This window comes from Ochotona princeps, chromosome 23 (assembly GCF_030435755.1).
Source record: "Ochotona princeps isolate mOchPri1 chromosome 23, mOchPri1.hap1, whole genome shotgun sequence".
Taxonomy (NCBI): domain Eukaryota; kingdom Metazoa; phylum Chordata; class Mammalia; order Lagomorpha; family Ochotonidae; genus Ochotona; species Ochotona princeps.
Window position 1 is genome coordinate 18,341,960 of NC_080854.1, and position 16,269 is coordinate 18,358,228.

A 16,269-nucleotide genomic window follows, 5' to 3' on the forward strand; every position below is an offset into this window, starting at 1 on the left:
GGCCTCTGAAATGCACAGTTCTCTTCCATGATCCCCTCTTGTGTTGGCAGAGTAAGGCGAGGGGTTTAGGATCTTCAGATCGTTTATAACCCTGTCTGACACTTTTGAGTTTCTGACCACTTTCTCTGAACATGCTGAAACCTGCTTTGCTACAAAGACTGGAATGTGTTTCTTTCTATGTTTAGGATTCTCTTCCTGATCTGTTGCCATTTCAGTGCTGCATTGTCATTTTCTCTTGAGATTTCCACCATTTCTAATTTTCCGAGCCATGTGTCCTGATGGATTAGAAGTCCAGAATCACTGTTTCTCTGCCTTTCCTATTCAAATAGACCTTGCTGGAAGGCAATACAAACTTAATCAGCAGAATGGTCAGGATGGCTATCATCTCTCAGGATGTTACTGCCTTATTTCCAGGCCTATTTTGTCATTTTCATCTGGATCTTTGGCCTGCTCAGTGATGATCGTGCAGCCATCACACTGATGGTCTTTCTGGTTTTAAACTCCTCAGTATGCTTTACCACACCTTATCCCTCGCCTGTGGCTTCTCTAGCCTGAGTGTATCTTCTTGCCGTCATGTTCCTTTACCAGTTTGTTTTTCCTGGATATTGTAGAATGTTAGCGTCATATCTCTTCCACTGTTTTCAATAATGATTATGCAGTCATACTCTTCACTCTTGTTAAGGTCACAAATTCATTGATATTCAGTCATCTTTTAAGTTTTTTTTTTCCTTTTTTTGGCATTTAAGATAGAGAACTAAGGCCATATGTTTTGTTCCTGACCCTTTCAGCTTTCATACCATTTTCTCATGTGTGTATATAAATAACTTTAAGCTTTATTTGTTTCAAAATTTATTTGAAAGGCAGAGAGAGGGGGACTGGCTGATTGATCTTCCGTCTGGGTTCACTTTCCCTCAAAATGTTGTAGTCTAGGTTTTGGGCCTAATATTCATTTCCTATGTTCTTATCGCTTACTTAAGAAGCGTTTTAAGTACAGGCACAAATAGAGCTTACAAAGTGATAAAGTTTTTTAGAAAGGTGAGGAAATCACACACACACACACAGGCCTTATTCAGGGATAGAGTGGGGCAGGGAGAGAGAAGGAGGGAGAGAGAGAGGTGTCTACTTCCTGTTTGCAGAGTCCAAAGGAAGAAAGAGAGCGAGCTTCCCCCTTTAGGTTCCCTAGGAGCCTGGTCCTGTGGTAACACCCCAAATCCCAGGCGAGAGGGGGTAGTTCTGTAGGAGGGGCTGGTTGATTGATAGGCAGATAAAGTTAATAGGGTGGTGAAGGTGTGGCTTCCAATCCTTGAGGTTGCACTGGCTGGCTACACTATGTCACAAATATTCACAATAACCAGGAATGGGCCAGGCCAAAGCCAGGAGTTGGGAGCTCATTCTGGATCTCCCAGGTGGGTGGTAGGAACCCAAGTGCTTGAGCCCTGGGTTGATGCCTCCCAGGGTGCATATTATAGCAGGAAGCTGGAATCCGGAATTGAAAGCAGAATCTGCACTCTAACCCCGAGCACACGTGTGGACGGAGGGTGTTGCACAGGTGTTGTAAGCACCATCTTACTGTCTGTGGGAAACGGCCACCCTAGCTCGGATGTTGTTGAGCCTCCACACAGGAAGCTTGGGAGCTACAGAGCTCTGGATCCTTGAGGATGATGCTTTGCATGCTTGTATTGCTGTCGACCCACTCTCCCTTTGGATGAAATCATGACCCAGGACACCTCTGCAGCTAACTTGCAGCTTTTTGTCTTAGTACTCATTGCTTACTGCCTCTGTTTTTCTAGTCTTGTATGGCTTTTTCCTATTTGTGGATAGTGTTTCTTATGATTCTAGATGTCACTGCTTTTTGTGGTCTTTTTTATATCTTGACAAAAAAGCAAAGAATGAAAGAAAGAAAAAGAAAGAGCCTTCCTTCTAAACATTTGTAAGTTAAAATGACTGGGGTGGGTGGAGGGGGTGGATCTGGAATGTGAGTGGCCCCCCCTCCTCCCTTTGTGTTGCCTATGAAGTTTTGCAGGAGTGGAGCATTTTTCACTAAGAACCCTTAAGATTGGGTCTGTTTTCTTAGGTGTAACGGATTGAGGATGTCACTAAAATAAAATAAAAAGTAAGAACGTCATTGCCTTGCAGCTCCTCTGTTCCCTTACCTGAGATATAAATGATATTTGCCAAGTCAATGCAAAAACATCATCACCCAGGGATGAATCCTCATCCTTCCCTGAGTGTTAAAATAAAACTTTGCAGAATTATCAAACAGGGAGGGTGCAGGGCAGAGAAAGCAACCTTTTAAAGCAAAGTTCAAATCAATAGCAATTAACATTTTCTAGCCTCCATTTTCCTGCTAATGACTGAAGACAAGTACTAATTAGAGAAGCCTCAAGTGTCTGGATTTCTAATTGTACCAGATGGTGCCTTCCGAAAACTTCCCTGTGCCTGGGAGAGTTCTGGGTTGTTCCTTTAGACCTTGCCAGATTCTGATCTTGCCGGAGCACACTGAGTCCTGCCCTGTTCTGCACACCGAGTCTTCTTCCTGGTCCTTGGTTCCTACGTGACCCACTTGTCATGGCAGGAGGGGCATTCTGCCATCTTCCAGGGGGATTCAGGATCTTTTATTTCCCCTCTTCTCTAGTGAGCTCATTTCATTGATCATTTTCTTTTCTTATTTCCTTTGACTCTTACGGAATCAGCTGATCACACTAGAGTTTCTGACCACCCCATGGCACTTAGAGTTCTTAAGATCATATAAAACTAGCCCAGACTTCAATCCCTTCCACAGCCAGCCTGAAGAGTTCTGTCTCTCCAGGTTTTTCTTTAATTTTTTTTTCACAGATTGTCTGAAAGCATATGCTTTCTTCTTTTGATTAGTGCTTCAGATATTTTCTGCCTTTACTGTTAACTCTGCCAGCCAAGCCCAGAAAGGCTTTGGGCCTTTTTGTATATGTTTTGAAATATTCACGACTTGAGTGCTGAGATTGTTTTGACAAATGATGCCCATGTATTTTTCACAATGTTATCACTTATGTTAGAATGACAAAGCATGGGATAGCGTTACCTGTCACTTCGAGTTGTTTGACTAGCTATTTGTGTTTATTGTGAAAGTGATGATGTGGTTTCTTTCCTCCGCTTAGTATAGAAAAAAAAAAAAGCAGGAATTAATTGCAGACAGAGAAGTTTTATTTGCAGAAAGTGACCAGGTGAACCTAGACAGAAGAGGGAAAGGAAACCATACCTCCTGGGGGAGGGCTGGGAGATGGGGTGCCGCTTGGGAGGAGAGACGGAGCAACACCTAAGGTTTTCAGAAGGGTCTTGGGATTTTAAGAGTTCCTTGACCCTTCCTTGTCTGGGCTGGAACCTGCGGGGAAGACAATCCCCATGGGTGGTCTGTCAACCAGTTAGGGAATGGCTAGGCAATTCTTGTGCCACCCACTTTGAAGGTGTGGCCAGAATTTTAGCAGGCTTGGATAGTGTCAATGATACAATTGCCCTAGTAATGAAGGCTTGTCTTCAAATTACTGTTGGATTTCCATCATCATTTCTGGGTTATGGAAAGAGCACCAAATTTTCCCACTTCTCTGTCATGTTGCTTAGTCCTGAGGAAGCAGGGGCTGAATTAGAAAGCTGCTGGAGTAATTCAAGAAAAATATCCGAGGGCCTGGGCCTGGCATGATGGCCTAATGGCTAAATCCTTACTTGCATACGCCAGGGTCCTACGTGGGCGCTGCTTTGTATCTTTGCTGTTCCATCCAGCTCCCTGCTTGTGGACTGGGAAAGTGGTAAAGGATGTCCCAAGACCTTGGGACCCTGCACTTGCCTGGGAGACCCAGAGGAAGCTCCTGGCTCTTGGCTTCGGATCTGTTGCAGCCCTATGCACATGCAGAAGTGGCAGAAGCTTTGCTGCTCTGCACCTGCTGTGTCCGCCTTCTCTTGGTCACTTCCTGGGACACAGAACACTAGCGCCTAGAGTCGTTTGGAGGGAAGGCTGTAGTGTAGTGATAAGAAACCCTCCAGGTTTCCCTGTAATTCGTTCCCAGATGCATGTCTGCCCTAGTTCATAGTAAATGCTCACATGCTTTCTGGCTTTTCTTGGAGTTCTTTGGTCTTGGTTTCTCTGCTTATCAGAGAGGATAGCTTTCATTCACAATGCCCCTTTTCAGCCAGTTGGGGAACATTGCACAATAGCTAGACTATCTTGGTATTGCTTGAAAACAGCAACTTTTTAGTTTTTCTTTCCCCACTTTATTTGAAAGATAGAGAGAGGGGGTGGGGGAGAATGAATCTCCTTTGGTGATTCACTGCTCAAAAGGCTGCCAACAGCCAGAGTGAGCCAGGGTGAAGCCAGGAGCTTCCTGGGTCTGCCACATGGGTGCAGGGACCCAAGCACTTGGGCTGTCTTTTGCTGCTTTCCCAGGTCGTAAGCAGGGAGCTGGATGAGAAGTGGAGCAGCCTGGGCTTGATTCACTTCTGCTCTTGTCACAGAGGCTTAGTCTACTATGCAAATGCAGGAATTAATCCCTGGTATTTCACTTTAGGAGGAAGTCTGGAGGGGGCATTTAGCAGTAGAATTGCATTAAGAAATCTGCTTAGCCTTACAGACTTCTAGGTGGCTTTAAAAAATTATTTAGGAGAAAGAGATGATGCCACTCTCTGTATGTAAGTTGGTGCATTTAAGCAGATCTTATTCACTGTTTCTATGGTATCTGTTAAGCTGAGTAATCAAGATTTGAGGGGATTTATTTGTCTTGAGAAAGCTAGTTTTTGACCATAACAATGTTGACTTTAGTTTTTCTTGAGCCTTGTCAATTCTGAATTTTTTTTATGTTGCTGCAAAACATATTTTTTTTACTTTTTAAAAAATGAATTCTAAAATAACAGATCAACTTTGAAGCATTTTATAGTGCTGCAGAATGCCTGTGGGCCATATAAATAACTTTAATTCATGTTAAATTGAATATTTCTAGTTATTAATATTTCCTTTTTGAAATTTCCATATTAAAAAGAGAAGTGAAATCATTCCAGTGATTACAATTCTGCCACGGTCTCAGGGAGCGAACAACAGGACAATTAAAAAGTGTTACAAATAGCATTTGTATCTATATTTAAAAAGCTTTTCAATTGCCCAAGCAGATGTTGTTACAGATTTTTGTCTTTGATATGATAAAGCTCCCATTAATTTTGAAAATCTGTGTTTAAGGCATGAACTTTCAAGTTTTGCATAGTTGAGCTGCAATTTGTGAAAGTTCAAACAGCTGTCCTGATGAAACCATTCGACACATTGGTTCCCAGAAGCTGTTTTAGGCAAACACTGACTTCTGAAACTTTATTTTTTTTGTATTGTATATTCAGCTGCCTACATTAACTCCTTTTTTTGTGAATCCAGAAGATAGAATCTTCCTTGCACACATATACATATACGGATACATGTCTCATATTTGTTGCCATTGTTGATGCAAACTGTTTTGGAGATGGGGATGAATATACTTCACTTCTGAAAACTTAAACAGTTGGCAGTGGCAGAGGGGTGGCATTGTGGTATGCCACTACGTGGGACCCCTGCATCCTAGTTAGCATGTATATTTCAATCCTGCCTCCGCTTCCTATCCAGCTTCCTGGCAATGTGCTTGGAAAGGCAGTAGATGATGGTAGATGTAATTGGATTCCTGCTGCCCACATTGGAAACCTGGGTGCAGCTGCTGACTCCTGGTGTCATCCTTGCCTAGACGTGGTGTGTGGGCGTGTGGGGCGTGTACCCGAGAATGGAATCTCTTGCACTCTGTCTCTCCTCCCCTCGCTGTCCCGCTGTGTTTCACATAAATAGGAAAAATAACAGCTTAACTCTGCATTATCTGGCTTTTATAAATAATGGCATCTGCACCTTTAGAAATAGTGGTGAAAAGTGTTGAGTTTTCACCATCTAATTTAAAAATATTATTTTTTCTTTGTATCTGTCTAGGTTGAAGAAATTGTAGACACTGGATCATTTGCTCCAGAAGATATCCATGTTCCTAAAATTTATGTGCATCGCCTTATAAAGGGAGAAAAATATGAGAAAAGAATTGAGGTAACCTACTTAACATCTTGATCAGCATTTATGGATCAGATTACCAGAGGCAATTGTTCCTTGGGTCATTTCACAGCACTGCTGCTGATCAGGATGTCTTGCTGTGGGTCTTGGTCGGAGCTTCTCATGTATTCACTGTAAGGGAACGTGGATGCTGTTGTTCAATTTGATACTGCGTTGTCTTCACCAGGTGTATTCCACCGTGTCCTGTATTTCTTAGGCTGTGTCTGTCAGCCTTCTGTAATTGTCCTATGTTATGACGTGAGGTTTTGGTTGACTGTGTTAGAAGGCTGAAAAGGATAGTCAGGTATTTGATGAATTTATCCCTGCTAGATTCTCAATGTCAGGTTTTCCAGAAATGTATATCATAAAGTTGCTTTACACTGTACTTAAGTATCATTTCCAGTTAGCATTAGATTGTATACAGCTAGGAGATACTACATTGTACAAGGTCGGGTACTAGGAGCACTGAAGACCAGTGAGAGCTTACAAGATGACCAGCTGGGCCAGAATTGATCCCAAGATTCAGATTCATAGTGTAATAGATATGTATCCCATTGCCCTGTGGATATCCTATGGGAAGATGTTCTATAATCCAGCGTCCTAGGAAGAAAGGGTGGCACATATGCAAGCAGGAATGGAGTCTGTGTCAAGGAAACTTAGCAATAGCTTCCTGGGATGCTGAGTATTTGATTAGGATGCTCATTCCTGTATTGGAGTATTGTGTTTCATGCCTACCTTCCCTCCTAGTTTCCTGCTAGTGCACCCAGAATTAATGGCTCAAATAATTGAGTTCTTGCCACTTAATGTGGGAGACCTGGATTCAATTCTTGTCTCTCCATTTCGTCTCAGCCCTAGCTGTTGCAGGTATTTGCTATTTGAGAGAACCAATGAGAGCGCGCAATTACTCACTCTTTCTCGCGTTCTTTCTTGCCATGTCTCTGCCTAGCAAATAAATGCATGATAAAACCTAAAATTTCCGATTGGTTTCTGGATATTTCTGTTATTTGAGTGAAATAGCAAAGCCAGTCTACAGCTTGCAGGTGAAAATAGACTGTTGGCAACAGCGACACCTGATAACCACATTCTGAAGCTTCAAAAAAGAGGTTCCCAAAGTCCTGTTTTCTTTGCTCTGGTGCTGTTTCTGAGTGCCCAGGGAGAAGCCGGCATAGGCATCTCAGGCAGCACAGGGTAGCAGCTGTCAGGGTGGCAATGACAGGGGGCAGTGGGGGCTTCACAAAGAGACAAGCGACTTCTCTCATTTAATTCCTAAAGGATTATTTCTATCCTCCAGTGTCACTTATGTTATTCTTTTATTTATTTATTTATTTATTTTTACCTATATTTTTTTATTGCATTTCATTTTATAACAATGTTTCATAGGCTCTGATGTTCCCCCATCCCCTCCCCGTGCCCTCCCCCATGGTGGATTGCTCCACCTTATTGTAGTATTACAGTTCAAATCTAGTCTTGTTTCTTTCAATGGAAGCATGTGCCATGCATAGAGTCCAGCATCTTATTGTCCAGACCAATTCAACAGTTTCTTGGGGAGACCAACTCTGGTCTGAAGACATAGCTGGCAGAATATCATTCCTACCAATTAAATGCCATAACATAACATCAACAACAGTTTCCAACATTATGGGGTTAACTGACATTGTATTGAGTGACTGATATGTTAGACAATGCGAGTTCTTAACCACATCCTGAGACTACTTCCTTAACATTTCAATTATAGTTTATATACAACTGGCTTCTATATACCTTAAATTGGCTGTAGGATACCATTCAGCTATCTCATGTCAATTTTCCTTTTAGTATTTAGCAGTTTATTGTGTTGAAGCATAATTTTTACTGAACTTGGCAGATTTTAGGATAGTCTAAACTGGCTCATACCTTTAGCAAGGCGTGTGACACCCGTTGAGGCATAGAACACTGTTGGGAGGGGTGTGCAGAGAAATCCTCCATACCCTAGTTACGAGTAGTTTATTTTCGTGTCCTACCTAGTAAGGTATGTGTGAATCCCCACTGATCGTTTCCTGTCTAGTTCTAAGCTTTCCTAGTTGTTCTCTGTCTATTCTAATTTTTTTTGTTGTTGTTCGTTTTGTTTTGTTTTGAGGGGAGGGGACTCGAGGGCGACCATGATGGTCATTGCAAGAAAGGGTGAGGATCCAGTACTGGAACTAAGCAAGGACCAGAGAAAGCTCCTCTCCCTGGTCTCGGAGGGAGTTTATTGTTCTTCTGTTTCTGTAGACCGCTCAGGGCTCCTGGCTGTTGTTCTGGTGACATTGGGCTCTGCGAAGAGGGATTTGGACTTCTTCTATCCTATGTGGGAGATTCAAGCGGGAGCAGATGACCTCAGAGTACTTAGCCTCCAAAGGCACTCCAATTCCCCGTGGTCTCCTTGGCAGTTGGGTTGTAGTCCTTGGTGCCCATACTGGTAGTCCTTGGTGAGGATCCGGAAGTCTCCAGGGTTGGAATACAAGTCTCCTTTTGTCCACGTGCTCCACTCTGGAATCCCCCCTGCTTTGTGCATATAACCTCCTGTTAAGAGGTTGTCAGGGTTGCTCTTAACACCCCCCATGTCTTTGTGGTTTTACTATTGTCTAATGCTGATTCAAGTCTGTCGAGTCTTTTAATTCCTTGTTAAATTGCAGATACATTGATCTCTTAGCAGTAATGAGAAAGAGTTAATTTTGTATTCCGGCAGTGATAATATAACATACGCCTTCAAGTATGGAGAACTGATTCCTGTTTCTTTTAAAGCGTGTATCACTCCGGAAGGAAGAAGATGAAAAAGCCAAACCTAAACAAGCTAAGGATGATGTGAGAGAGCGCATCATCCGGCGGGCAGCCCTGGAGTTCGAGGACGGCATGTATGGTATCCTTTTTCCAAGATGGGCAGAGAAGTAGCCCACGCTCACCCTGCGTTCATCAGGGCACTCAGCTCCTGAACAGTGATTCATCTTTGGTCCTTGGCAACTTCTGAAGCAGTTGATCACTTGCTTATAAAAAGTGGCATATAGCTTAAAGTAGCATGATTTATGAAATTGGGGTTATCCTATTTGCATTCTGGAAGTAAAATGGTCACCCAAAATTCACTTTACTATTTTCTAATACACATTTGACAGTTAGCTAGAGGTTTTTGGGAAAAGAAGTTGCCTAAGATGAGGGTTCCAGATCTTGGATCTACTAATTATAACCAGTGCTGTTTATTCTGACATCTCCATAGTCCTTGAAACAGAATATCCAACTTCTTTAACCGCTCTCTTCTTCCTTTGATAGTAATCTTATGAATGCATTCTTTTATGTCTAAGGGTATTCAATGAATGAGTCAAATTCTGCATTCTATACTTTGTCAAAAAAAGAAGACCATGCTAGAACAGTTAGTATTTGGGTTTTGAATGCATTTAAATAACAAACTGCCATTTTGTTAGTTTTCAATACACCAGACACTTACCTGTGCTTGCATAATATAACTGGCACACAAGTAGCATATGACAGATTTAATATTTGTTGAATGATAGACAGGGTGAACTAAAAATAAAACAAGTGGCTCCATTCTGGGAGCTTTGTTAGCCCATGCATATCAGCTTTTTCCCCCTAGTACAGGACTTACTAAAAAAATATTAGAGAGCTGAGAAAACAGTAGCATATGATGAAAGAGTTGAAGTATAAGGCTTCTAATTTGGGTTGTTCACATATGAAAATACTTATCATGCAATTAATGTTCATATGCTCTGTGCATCACTGAGAAATTATGTATAAATAATACTATGCTAGATGTGGTTTGCTAGGAGGTAGATGATACAGTGTGATCATGGCTTAGTAGACTTATCTGTGAGAAGAAAAGTGACCTGAGTTATTGAGTTGCCCTGCTCGTCTTTGTAGTTTATGATACGGCAGTGTTTATAACTGTCTTGATTCATAGAGATTTCACTCTTACTGGACTCTCATCAAAGTGCCATTTGGATATGATCCAAAAACCATTTTTTTGAATTTAAAAATGGGGCCAGTGCATCCCATATGGGAACCAGTGTTAGAGTCTTGGCTGTCATACTTCCAATTCAGCTCCTTGCTTATGGCCTGGGAGAGCAACAGAAGATGTCCAAGACTGTAGGCCCCTGCATTCATGAGGGAGACCCAGAAGAAACTCCTGGTTTCAGCCTGGCTCAGCTCTGGCTGTTGCAGCCATGAACCAGTGGATGGAAGATTCCTCCCCCCACTACCAAGTCTTTCAAGTAAAAATAAATAGATACTAAAAATAGTATCCCCTTTTGAAATATTTTAGATCATCTTTATTCTTATAGTAGTAAAAATCATTTTACACCAAAATAAAGCCATATTTTATATGAATTCATTCATATCCTACATGCTGAGCACTTTAATGAAAATAAAATCTATCATTTTTGTTAAAATGACTGCTTAGCCAGCTTCTGAAACCATCACTTTGATATCTGTGACAAAGTATATTGATGTATACTTTCTCTGTGACAAAGTATATTGATGTTACTGAAAAAGCTGTGACTAGTTGGATATTTTCTTTGAGAAATTATAAAATAGTGTGTTGAGGGGAATTAAAGAACATCTTTTATTTTTATATTCAAAAAAGTGCCCTTAAATAATTCTTCTGTTCATATTTATATATGTAGAGGTTTACAGCATAATCTCTCCACGTTTTGTGTTTTGGGCCTTAATGTCTATTTTTTATAGCTAACCTGGGTATAGGAATCCCTCTTCTGGCCAGCAACTTTATCAGCCCAAATATGACTGTTCATCTTCAGACTGAAAATGGAGTCCTGGGTTTGGTAAGATGAAAATGGATGTTTTCTTCAGTTCTTAACCGTGGCAGTGATTATTTATAGTTTGCCAAGTTATGAATATGTCTACTTTTGTTATTTCTTAATATATTGCAACTGCTAAATCAGTGAAAATTGTAAATGTGATGTGTATCCACCATTTAAAATGTAAATAATAGGGAACAAGTGGTTAATCTGGTAGTGAAGATTTCCATATTCTACATCGGGGTGATTGCTGGCTGCTGTTCATGGACTCTGGCTTTGACCAATACAGACACCAGGGGGCGGTGGTGATGCCGCTCTTGCTTGAGTCCCTGTTATTCTCAGCAGAGGTGTGGTTCATGTTCCCAGCCTCCAGCTCCTGGCTCTGACTCTATCTCAGCTCCAGACATTATGGATGTTTGAGGTGTATTGGCACATGGGAGCATGTTATTCCTTGCTTGTTCTCTCTCCCTCTCAAACAAATACAAAAATTAAAATAAAAAATGAATAAAATATGAGTAATGATTGTAGATGTATATGTTGTTACTGATTGAGGTGATAATCTTGGTGATTTCCAGACCCAAAGCTAATAAGCATCTGCCTGGAATCAGATTCAAACACAGTCAGAGACTTAACGTTTTTAAGGTTGTTTATAGAGAATGCAGCATGTTCCACTTCCTTCCACTTGAAGGCAAGAGGTAAATTGATGTGGATTATCCAGGGTCAGGGTTTAAAGATAAAATTACACAGGTCTCAAGCATTTCATTCCACTTCAATTTAGTTATAGGATACATTTTTTATTTCTCTATAGAAACTAAGGCGGCATTTCCTCAATATTTTTTGACTCCAATGTCTGCTTTTTTTTATTTTCCCGTTTCCTTCTTTTTTAGCTTAATTTATACTATGTGGTTAAGTTTCTTGCTCTATTCAAGTAATTGGAATTACCTTATACAAAATTACTTAAAAGAAAAAGCTTTACTAAGAACAACTGGGTACCAGGAACACAAGGGTGTCCAAACTCAGACGTGGCAAGAAAGACTTTCAGAACCCCAAATTCAGGCTTTTATGTGTTACACACCAGAAAGCCAGGGTTCCTTCTAGTCAGTACCACACTGTGTAATCTGGTATCATTAACCTTCCTCAGGAGGTTTGTGAATAACTGTGGCTGAATAGCACATATCAAATAGTTTCTTCCTGTTTCATTGATATATGTTGCTAATAGCATAACATTTCTTTCAAACCAATCATTGTAAGAAAATACTTTTTATTTTTCTAATCAGTGATTTGCCTAGGCAGTTTGTGTAGCACTGAGTAATCAATATGAGAAACAGAGCTGTGAAAACATTGGAATTATTTTTAAAAGGTTCCCCTCAGGTCTTTGAGTGATAACTTCTTAGGGTCTTAGGGAAATTATTTATATTACCATTTTACTAATTGGAGGTGTCCTGTGTCTGACAGGGTCCATATCCATTAAAACATGAAGTTGATGCAGATCTAATCAATGCAGGTAATCACACTGTGTGTGTGTGTGTGTGTGTGTGTGTGTGTGTGTGTGTATACATTTGTTTCCCTTTGCTGTAACTTAATCCTATGCTTTATCATGCTATGGACTTGGAATAAATTCCTGCGTTTTTCTTGGAGAATGTTACAGTGCATTTATTGTTGAGAAGGCAGATAAACTTATCTGCTCCCTCTCTGGAGACTCCTCTCCTTGGGGATGTCTTAGGTGAAGTGAGGAAGGACAGGTGGTGGCATGTTCAATAGAAAAGTTTTAAACAAATAGGCAACATTCTCAAATGGGGTAATCAAGGGGAATTAAAGAAAAAGACAATTTACAGGGATTTAGAAGGGCTTAGGGAAACCAAGGCAGATTGGTGAAGTGCACAGTGGTTAAGCAGCAGTGGTAGGAAGGTGTGTAACAGGACTGCAGGCTGGGAGAGAAGCATCACTGTCCCGCCACAACCCAGGTGGGGCGAGGGCAGCCTCTGTTAGGTCTCCTGCTTGTGCCTTGCTTTGGCCAATCCCAGCTGGAAACAGGCCAGCCTTGTCAGGATGGAGAAGGGAGGGGGAGGGCTCACTAGAGCAAAAAGGACCTATGTGCCGCCCTAGAGTTTTCATGGTAGTTGGTACTTGCTGCCCTGTAGTCCTCATTGGGAGTGGGGATTGGGAGAATATCCTCCAAAGATGCAAGGATGCTTAAGGGAGTCCTCTGATACTGAGCACATCCCGGTGATGCGAACTGGGGACCATAGCTTTTTCCTCTTCTTTGTTCCTGTGCTCATTAGCTTTGCCTTGTATTATGAATCTAATTAACTGGGGTTTATGCAAAGGATCTTCAGAAAGTTCACCAAAAATATATATTATGAAAAAAGTGTGAATGGATTTCTGGTTTTTTTGGCCACGGTTTATACTTACCTTTTAAGTTCATTCTTCTATGAACTTTTAAAAGATATCCATGTAGACTCACATATCAGCAACCTCAGGGAGGAAGAGCAGATTAGGCCTTTTAATCTCATGGCTGCCTGTGCTTCAGCCAACCCTATCAGCAGGTCTGGGCTATGAATCGTCCTTGTGCTAGGGCTGCTGCGAGAGGCTGATTTTTGTGTTCTGGCCTGATTCTCTGCACCCTTTTATTTCCTCTATGCCTACAAACAAATTCTTCTTGTGCATCCAAAAATAGTATGTGTTGATGTCAGAAGTAATAGAAACTGAACCTAAAGGCCAGCTGCCAAGTAGAATTGATGTTTGACACTTAAAAGTTTTCCAAGTAAAACAGCTTCTGGTTGAATAGTTGAATTAGTTAACACAACTCAACTCTGGAAGGCCCACTGTGCTAAAGCAGTGACATTTAACCAAGGCTATGATTTAATTGTACCATACCCTTTAGCAATAGTTCATTGATCTGTGAAAATATTTGCTGCTTGGTTTAATTAATTTATGATATTAGTGAGTTATTTGCAAAATGAATAACTCCGTTTTCCCGATTTCAGGCTTGAGTTCATATAACCCACTTTTCCTTGTAAATTAATTTTTTCAGTGACATCATTGAACGGTAGGCATTCCCAATTCTGCTGAGCTTGAAAGCAGCACAATTCACCAGTTTTATATTTTACCCTTTGAAATATGACATACAACATTAAACTGCTTTTCAAAGCAAGAACTCAGGGGCCGACAAAGTACCACAGTATGTTAATCGCAGCCTGCAAGTACCAACATCCCATGTTTATTTCCCAGCTGCTCCACTTCTGATCCAACTCTCTGCTTAAGGCCTAGGAAAGCAGTGGAGGATGGCCCAAGACATGGCCCTCCTGCTCCCCTGTGGGAAACCTGGAAGAAGCTCCTGGCTCCCAGCTTTGGATCAGCTCGGCTCTAGCTACTGAGGCCATTTGGGGAGCGAACAAGTAGATGTCAGATATCTCTTCTTGTTTCTCTCTATTTCTTCTTTTTCTCTGTAAACTATTCCTTTCAAGTAAAAATAACTAAACCTCAAAAACAAACATTCAAAAAACCCCACACACTTAGGCATTTGGGCAAGGTGCTATGGTGTGATGGTGAGGCACCAACAACCCTGCTGGGCACCACCAGTTCGAGTTCTAGCTGCTTCACTTCTAACCAGCTCCCTGCTAGAGTGTCTGGGAAAGCAATAGGGGATGGCCCAAGTGCTTGGGTTCCTGCACCCATTGGAAGACTCAGAAAATCTCCCAACTCCTGATTCTGGACTGGCCCACTCTTTCCATTGTTCAACAATCAGAGAGGGAACCAGTGGAGGGAGACTCTCTTTCTCTTTTTCTCCCTCTTTCTGTAACTCTGTCAAATAACTACATTTTAAAAAATGAATCATAGTTTATAGGAAGCCATATCAGTTGAACTACATTCTAACTCATTTATTGAGGTCTTTTTTTTTGGCATTTTTTTAAATGAATGCTTTGGATTTTTGCAGCTATATAAATTAGAGAGCCTAGAACATTAACTAATGACTTCCTTAACTTCCCGAATTATCTAAAAGTTCCCTGGAAAGTTAGTTCCATTGTTTGTTTGTGTTAATTTGATTTTTTTGTGATTGTTGTTGTTTTTAAGAGATGTCTTTGAATGAATACAAAAAGTTATGTGTTTAGGTATAATTGGCGTAATAAAATTTCAAAATAATTATAGATCTGTTTCCAGGGGTCACTTTTTCTAAATAGTAGCTTCATAGAAAGATTATAGAAACATGAATTCTGCTTGCAAACCACTAAAAGTAGCTTGAAGACTACTTTGTCAAGTTATGTTGTACCATTTGCACTTCAAAAAAACCTTGTAATCCCAATTGCGAAAACTGAAGCCCATAAGAGTAAAGTGACTGTGTTCAGCACTGTTGATCTCTCCCCTTTTTCCAAGTTCACGGAGCTATCTCTGTTGAGAACCCAACTTATACCAAAATACAATCCTAAGTGATTAAGGCTTCGGGCATTTCAGGGGCCTGATCCTGCAGTAACCCCATGCAGCTGTAGGATTTCCATGTCTTGGGTTTTTGTTTTGGTATTAATGTGCATTTTGCAATCTTCGTTAGTGTTGTTGTCTTATTTTAATGTATAAATCATGTTTTAAATGACCGGTTCTTATCTGCTGACCAGTAAACGCTGTCCTGTCATCTATACTTCACAACCTTGCTGTTCAACAGATTAGAGGGTGTGTGAGTATGTGATTTTTCACTCACTGGGGACATTCAGTAATGTCTGTAGACATTCCGGATGATCATGCCTGGGAGAAGGAGTGCTGTTGACATGGAATGGGTAGAGGCCAGGAATGCTGGGAAATGACCTGCATCAACCCCCAGCAAGAATTAGTCAGCCCCACTGTCAGTGGTGCCGAGAAGAACGAATCCTGTGTGGAGAATCACAGACCTGTAGACCACAGTACAAGCAGCACCACATTCCACATCTCTCTGATGGCTGCGGCCAAGTTTGCCAGCATTGTCTTTGCCTGTTGCTTGCAGGGATGCCTTTGTCCATCCACGTAGGACTAGCATGGTGTGCTTGGGGCATCTCTGAAGATGGCTCGTGTTTTCTTTCCTGTATGCTTTAATTCTGCCCCTCCCAATTTCATTCCCATCTCCCCAGACATACTGTAGCTGTCCTTCAAGTGCCAGTTCAGCTGTCCTCTGACTCATTCTATGGGACAGGATTGCCTTTTCCCTGAGCCCACAACATGCCGAATGCCTTTCTCATAAGCATCCACATTGTGTCTTCATGGTGTTTGGAGATATTTCTCTCTCTTGCTGCCAAGTTGGATTGGGGCAGTGCTTCTCCAGATTCCCAGATCCACAGAATGAGCGTCACTGGGGAATTCTAGCAAAGGAAACTCCCTGGCACCATCACACACCTTCTGCATAAGAAACCCTGGGAATTAGATGCAGCAGCTTGCATGTTATAAGGCCTCCATGTG

At 41.4% G+C, this 16,269-nt stretch overlaps 1 protein-coding gene across 1 annotated transcript in view; it reads left to right on the forward strand.

Annotated features, from left to right (window-relative positions):
* The window catches only part of OXCT1 (3-oxoacid CoA-transferase 1), a 130,345-nt gene that overhangs the window by 52,878 nt on the left and 61,198 nt on the right, over window positions 1-16,269 (forward strand). Inside the window, exons 8-11 of the mRNA XM_004583674.3 lie at window positions 5,957-6,064; window positions 8,831-8,945; window positions 10,778-10,872; window positions 12,304-12,352. Coding sequence (XP_004583731.2) covers window positions 5,957-6,064; window positions 8,831-8,945; window positions 10,778-10,872; window positions 12,304-12,352 — 367 coding nt within the window. The remainder of the gene's footprint in view (window positions 1-5,956; window positions 6,065-8,830; window positions 8,946-10,777; window positions 10,873-12,303; window positions 12,353-16,269) is intronic.